Here is a 7659-nt window from a genome sequence, read left to right on the forward strand (position 1 = left end):
TCATTTCACAAACAACTCTTCCAAACTAAGTCTCCAGCTGCACTGTTGTTGTTCTCTGCTCAGACTTTTCATGTAGCTTGGAGGGATGAATTACACACCTAATGACACCCCGGCTCTTTGGTCTCTCTCTCTCTCTGTCCTGCACCTCTTGCTCGCTCTTTGCATGTGTCTGTCTTAGTGTCTGACCAAAGAACCTTTTTATCTTACCTCAGTAATATAAATGGACATCAGTAACAATGTCCATTTATAACAGCATCATGTGTACCTACAAATACAGTTCATATAGCCAGATGCATTATTATGGAAACCTGCTGATGTAATTTACCTAATATGTGTTGCCGGGACCGCAGAGTCTAGTGTTAATACACTGTACTGTGGCTGACTACAACCTACCATGCATGTGAAAGCAGTGGTGAGCAGTGACTAAAGCTTGCCATGGGTTTGTGTGAATAAGTTTGTCAGCTAGTGACGGATGGGCCAACACAAAGAAAATATCACATTACACACTCTCGACAGGGCAAACAATTGGGGGAGGGGAGGCATGTACGCAGACAAGTGCACACACACACACACACACTTAAATACACAAACGCACCCATTAAAAAAAATACAGAAATGTATGTGTAGACATATACTGACAAGGATACATAAGATCTGTGAGCAATGCATCAAGTGATGTTTCACTCACATTATACACAGGCATTCACAGACACACACTGCACGTACATGCACGCCTCTTCACCCTCTCACTTGCTCTTTGATTTCAAAGCCAGACAAATAATACTGTGTCAACCAACCGCCTTTTTCCCATAATGGCCAGTGAGCCCATAAAACACAGAGTTTGAATGTGTTTGAAATGAAACAGTGGACAAAAATATATGGAACACACGTGTCCGGGAGATGGAGAAAGATGTCAAGGTGCCACACTTTAAAGTTGTTGGTATTACTCGTATCAACTGCATTGTTGATGCTTCGTGAGGACATTGCAGTACTACTCACGGAACTTTAAGGTCCCCCTGAGTCCCTGAACTACTTATCTTTATTGTGTGTTATGTACTGAAATGTCACATTAATATGAAAATATACTAATCAATTATATCCAGATAGAGAAGCTTCAAAATCTGGCTTGATTACAATATAATTTGAGTCAGAAAAGACTGCCATCAAAATAATAGATAGATAGATAGATAGATAGATAGATAGATAGATAGAGTGTGAATGGCGCTTTTGCTAACATAACTCAATCTACAGCGCACCCTAGCGGACACAAGTAGGTTGGAAAATCTGCATCAATGGTTTAATGCGTATCCGGAACCTTCGAAGGGGGAACACTTTAACTGGGGGACACTAGTGTAAAAATGGCAGACGTACCAGATAACGCACCAGAACGTGAGTTGTTAAATTAATATTTATTTGAGACTTTTACCTCTAAGACAGTAGAGCTGGCTCCCTGTGTAGCGTTTTGTGTCATTGTCTTTACGGTGAGGTTGTTAAACAAAGTCTGCTGTTACCGTTGGCGACACTGTTACTTGCACTATTCCTGTTTGTTTTCGGGGTGTTTATAGGTAGTTGGGGTGTAAGTGAGCTAAAATATGATTAAATATATTATGTACTGGCACTTTTGGTTGACATTTAGATCCAATTCAACTCTTCTTGAACTATAAAGTTCAGTGACGCAGTTGTTTTTCCTCAGAGCCGTTAAACGTCAGCGGATTGATGGCATTACAGAAACTGCTCATTTGTGTCTGAACAAGAGGTTTAATACTGACACAAAGCTACTTAAACAGTACTGAACGTTTGAATGTGATGAACTGCCACATATTATTTTACATATGAAATATTTAAACCCAAGACTTGATGTTTGCTTTATGGCAACTTCAGCCAGTTCAGTTCAGTTCAGTTTTATTGTCATATGCATATTTAGTACAGGGAGTAGAGAGGGTACACACAGCAAATGAATAGCGAACTTGCTTGCACTCTCAGCACCCCGTCAATAAATAAATAAAACTAACAATTCACTCACAGAATTTTAAACATCCAACGAACAAAAAAAAGAACATAGTATCACTAAGCTCAGACTTAGCCTCTTTCCTGTTGTGTCTCCGCACACACACTCACATGATATCAGCCTGTCAGCTTATACTCTCAATTTGTTAAAAGTTCTGTAGGATGTTAAGGGGCATATTTCTTAAGACACCACCTTAATGGCACAGTAGTATCGTCTGCAAATTTGACTGTTAGCGGGATGTTTTGCAATACAGTCATAGGTGTATAGACTATATAATAGAGGACTAAGACAGCAGCCTTGAGGTGCTCCGGTGTTTAACACTATAGAGGCTGAGTATGTAGTGCCAGCTCTAACTGTCTGGGAAGGAAGCAGAGGTTGTTGTGACGCCACTAGGTTTGGCCTTGTAGCTAGTGACAGCTTGTAGGCCTTGCCAAACGCGCCTAGAGTCCCCTTCAGAGCAATATCGCTCTATCTTGTCCCGGTGTTGTTTTTTAGCAGACTTGATTGCATTTCTAAGCTCATATCTCGCACTCTTGTAACAAGCGTCGTCCCCAGATTTAAAAGCCACTGTCCTCTCATGCAATTTCGCGCGTACATCACTGTTTACCCACGGTTTTTCGTTAGGGTAAACGCGAAATATTGAATACAAGCCTGTCTCTCTGTCTCATCTGTCTGAACATGTGTCAGGGTCTGATCAGTTCAAGATGACCTGGTAAAAGCAAACACACTGATTATTGATCTCTGTTTAATTGTGTCAGACTGCCCGGGTACAACGAGTGAGCAAGCAGGGAAGTCATCATCATGCGAGGGCTGTCCCAACCAGAAAGTGTGTGCTTCTGGAGCCACCAAGACCCCCGACCCTGGTAAGAGTGTTCCCATATCGTGATCTTATGATAATCTGTATACAGTGAGGCTGGACGAGACAAGGTAGCAGCTTTAAATCAACAAACAGCTCAGTGAATCCATGTCTTACGTCTCATCTGAGAGTTTGGTGCCGCTGGTTGACGCAATAACCCATCTCCGTCATCGATCTCCTCTCCAGCCATAGCAGAGATAGGAGCCAAGCTGTCGACGGTCAAACACAAGATCCTCGTGCTGTCTGGGAAAGGAGGAGTGGGGAAGAGTACCTTCAGCGCTCACCTGGCTCACGCTCTGGCGAGTGACAGCACAAAGGAGGTAATATAAAACCACGGAGCAACACCAACAGTTGCCAAACTCCCACATATTACTGCTAGGGTGATATATTTATGTGACAGAAGAAAGGGGAAGCCGCATAGAAGTTTCAAAATGAGTTTAAACCTGTGTTGTCTGGAACGCAATTGTGTGGTCTCTTCACCTCTTTGAAGCTGAGGTTTAGTGGAAACCCAGTGACTGTGCCTGGCAGTGTGGTGGTGTCACTGGTACAGTCTCTATCACTCCACTAGAGGTCACTGCAGACGTGGCTTAACTGAGGTTTAAAGTCATACAGTTGAGATTTCTACAGCTGAAGTGTGGTTTTTGCATGAGGCCCATTGTGTTACTGATTTTAACTCAGTTTCAGTGAGTTAAAGCCACATGTTAACTGCTTACTGTAAATCATAGACCCGTGTTACTTCTTTCATATCATATCAAGAAGACTGAACACCTCACAATGTCTCTGCCTCCGCGACAAACCATCTTTACCTGTGTAGTACAACAAATGTGGATATAGCCTAGTCCTCCCCCTCTCTCTGATATCCAGTTTTGCCTCTCTGGACTTCATGTCACAGCCACGACACAAGCCAGCAATAAAGTCTCACATTGTAGCACGCAGCCAAAAAATCTTCCGTGTTGCTCTTGAGAAATGCCAAGACAATGGACGCTAGACATTTCCACAGGATTACCAAACTGAATCTTAGGTTTAAGATTAGTTCAGCCTGTCACAGACTAGAGTGCTTTCTCTTTTCTTTTTAGGTTGCCCTGCTGGATGTAGATATCTGTGGTCCATCCATTCCTAGGATCATGGGCTTAGAGGGAGAACAGGTGAGTTTTGGGCAGAACACAGATACACAAAATGATTAAAAAAAAAAAAAATCAATATAAAAAAAACATCAATCTATCTTTCTTTATTTCTTTCTTTGACATCAATCATATTACGCCTTTTTCTTCAGAGTGGGTCTGTAATCTGTCCTCTCGTGTGCAGGTTCATCAGAGTGGCTCAGGCTGGTCTCCTGTGGTGAGTCAGTTCAAGTCTGTCAAGCTTGCATGGTTCACACGGGTCCTTGAAAGGTTGTGAATTTGAGGGGGGAAAAAAACAAGGCCTTTAAATCAAGTTTTTAAAAATAGTCATGAATTTATTTGGGTCATTGGAAGTGCGTGAATGTATATATTTTATATATACATATTATCTTTTATATATGCATACTTATATAAGAATAGATACTGTAATAAGATGTGATTGTGAGTGTTTTTTTAGGCCTGCTTCATCTAACATCTCTGTAACACAACATTTAAACCTCACTCTTTTTAATCGACGTCTGTGAGCTGTAAAGCCTGCTAGCTCTCATTATGAAAATCCTCAGTGTTGTAACACTAATTAACTTTGATTCGTGTGTCAAACTATGGATTAGAATACAATAAACTATATTGTCCCCGAGGGGGAAATTTGTCTTGGGCACAGTGGTAAAATCTGTTGCTTCACAAAAACAAAAGAACAAACATCAGAAAACCATCACAAAATCAACATGAAACATCTTAAAACATGAAAGACACATTTGGCTATACTAAAACTGACAATACAGCGGCTTGTTGTGCTGTTTTATTTGTTGCACATTGCCCTGTTGCACTACGAACATGAGCCCCAGTGGAGCTTCTAGCATCGCACTCGTATAACGATGCCATGTTGGGTCCTTGAATTTGAGTAAACTGGGCCTGGAAAGTCCTTGAATTTTGTATTTAAGAAGGCATAGAAACCATGTTTAGTTTTTAATGTTTAATTCTTTGAAGAGATTGCATACAACGTAAATGTGTCTGTGTCTGTGTGTGTATGTTGCAGTATGTGGATGACAACCTGGCGGTCATGTCTATTGGTTTCCTGCTCAGTAGCCCTGACGACGCTGTGATCTGGAGAGGACCCAAGAAGAATGGTATTTTATTGTGTGTGTAAAAATAATTTTCTGTTTTCCAAATGTTATACAACACTATATCCTGCGTGGCTTTGTTCCAAAAATCAGGGATGATCAAGCAGTTTTTGAGGGATGTTGACTGGGGCGACCTCGATTACCTCATCGTGGACACGCCCCCTGGCACCTCTGATGAACACCTGTCAATTGTCCAGTACCTAAGCGCCACCCATGTCGACGGGGCTGTCATCATCACCACACCACAGGTAACGCACACACACACTCGGATATACAACCTATGACACTGCAATAAGTAGCGTGAACAGCCTTTACAGCAACCGTAAAGGGGAATTCCGTCCTTAGGTATCGTCTGCTTTCACTTTATCTGATTTGACTACTTGTGCTTCAGTTGGAGATTTCTTACATTTCCCAGAATGACTTTCAGCCACCTGGAGTTGTTCGTTAAGCCAACGGTTTTCATGTAACTCTAGCAAGTATAGATAGTCATAGTGACACTAAAAGCCACAACGATATTACATTACAGACAGAAAATGAGAACTGCTGGCGGGCTAGAAATCTAGGCTCACACCCTGAACTCAATACGCAACATTGCTATAAGTGAATTATGCAATGATCTTATCCCCATGGGGACAATGGTATCTCTGGCTCTTTGTGACACAGCCATATTCCAGAAATGTTGTTTTTATAGACAGTAAAGTTATTTGTTGTTATGTGCGTGTGTATATATTAATGCTTATGAATTAAACATTTTATGTGCAAGAGTGAGAAAGTCAATACTCATTTTTAAAAAGTCTTGCTTTAAGGTGTGATAATGTAACTCAAACAGCATGAGTAGGTTAAGCAACAATAAGCATCGTGATTTTAAGAAAGGGGTTGGAGCTCATTTTATCTCAACTGGTAAACCCCTCACACCACTACTGTAGTGACTGTCACTGCTCCTCTCTCTACCTACATGTTCAACCCACAGCGAAATTCAGTACTAAACAGTTACTATTTGCATTTGGTGGGGGGGGGGGGGGGTTATGGAAAGTCATTCCGTGAAGTGTAAGCACATGAGGCGGATTGACAGACTAACCTTAACCAAAGAGCTTTATCAGAGTCAACATGTTGCAGATACAGAACAAATGATATGGAAGTTCTGTCTGCGACGTTGAAGAACGATCTTTAACTTTCCCCTAAATTGATGTAAAAATTTTCCAACAAACATTATGGTCATATAAAGTTATAAAAATATATATTCGCTGGAGAATGATTGGCAGTTAAGTAAGTTAAGTGTTTCACCACACAGTTGTTGTTTCCCTCTCACTTTTTTATGGTGTTATTCAAGTTATTCATCTGCAAAATGCAGCTACAATACAGACCAACCAAAAGAGGATGCTATTTTATCATAAATCTATTAAACGTCTATGCTCCAGTGGCAACAGCGCAACTGCAGAAGCTGCCAGCGGCTTATAAAGTTATAATCCAGCATGTTTAGTTATTTGTTTACAAGACACAATAAAAGCAGTTAAATGTTAGAAACACAGTACATGAAATACGCAATATGCACGTGGGGAGTGAAGGCTGCCTTTCCGATCCAAACAACAGCTACTGGTACTCAAATCTAAACAGTTAACTGTTCTATAGAAAGTCAGAACACACAATCGCTGTTCGTTGGTATGGGGCTGCGTTGCGGCTGTGTCCTTAAATCCTCTCTTATTATAGTTTGGTGAAAGATTTGAGTTTTGAGCAAACACTTCCTGATACTGAAATTAGACCAAGTGCTGTGAGGTCAGACAGCAGCAGAATCACTTCCTTATTTTTTTCAGCTCTCACTAACCACAGACAATGAGGGAATTACCCAAGCAAAACAGCCCGTCTGTTAAAGATTGATTAATTGATGCCAAGCTGTTGTTAATCAACACATTCCCAGCTGCTAACTCTTTACTGTTTTTCCCTGTTTAATCATGACTGTTGTTTCGAGGGAAGGGAAAACAAGCCAATGCTTTCTGTTTTGCTTCCTCATATCTATCTTGTCTTTTACTGTACTTTCTCTCTCTCTCTCTCTCTCTCCCATTCCCTCTCCCTCTCTCTCTCTCTCTCCCCCTCCCCCTCTCTCTCTCACACACACCCTTCTTCTCTTTTTCTTTCTGTCTTTTCTATTTCTATGTCTCTCTCTCTCTCTCTCTAGGAGGTATCGTTGCAGGACGTACGGAAGGAGATCCGGTTCTGTCAAAAGGTCAAGCTGCCGATCATCGGAGTGGTGGAAAACATGAGTGGCTTCGTTTGTCCTTCATGCAAGGTCACTGACAGCTGCGCATGCACATACACAATGATGCAAACAGACAGGCAGCCAATGCAATCAAACATGACAATGTTTCCATAAACTGGGAGTGCAGATTTCATCCTTGTGTGTGTGCGTGGGTTCGTGTTAAAGCCTCTGCACACCAACCCGATTATCGGCCGTCGGACGTCGTCGGGCGAGGTCGGTGACTCGAATCGGTTCGGTGTGTCCCGTGCCGTCGTCAGTCGGCGTCGGCGTTCATTTTGGCCGATTCGACATGTAGAATC

The 7659-nt window shown here is 41.7% G+C and overlaps 1 protein-coding gene across 1 annotated transcript in view; it reads left to right on the forward strand.

Moving 5' to 3' along the window:
• The first annotated feature begins 1279 nt into the window (after window positions 1–1279).
• Window positions 1280–7659, forward strand: part of nubp1 (nucleotide binding protein 1 (MinD homolog, E. coli)) — a 10315-nt gene continuing 3935 nt past the window's right edge. Inside the window, exons 1-8 of the mRNA XM_035655278.1 lie at window positions 1280–1389; window positions 2767–2871; window positions 3051–3184; window positions 3941–4009; window positions 4170–4202; window positions 5022–5112; window positions 5200–5354; window positions 7280–7390. Coding sequence (XP_035511171.1) covers window positions 1359–1389; window positions 2767–2871; window positions 3051–3184; window positions 3941–4009; window positions 4170–4202; window positions 5022–5112; window positions 5200–5354; window positions 7280–7390 — 729 coding nt within the window. The 5' untranslated portion in view covers window positions 1280–1358. The remainder of the gene's footprint in view (window positions 1390–2766; window positions 2872–3050; window positions 3185–3940; window positions 4010–4169; window positions 4203–5021; window positions 5113–5199; window positions 5355–7279; window positions 7391–7659) is intronic.

Source organism: Morone saxatilis, unplaced genomic scaffold, assembly GCF_004916995.1.
Source record: "Morone saxatilis isolate NCDOM2014 unplaced genomic scaffold, NCSU_SB_2.0 Contig14, whole genome shotgun sequence".
NCBI lineage: Eukaryota > Metazoa > Chordata > Actinopteri > Moronidae > Morone > Morone saxatilis.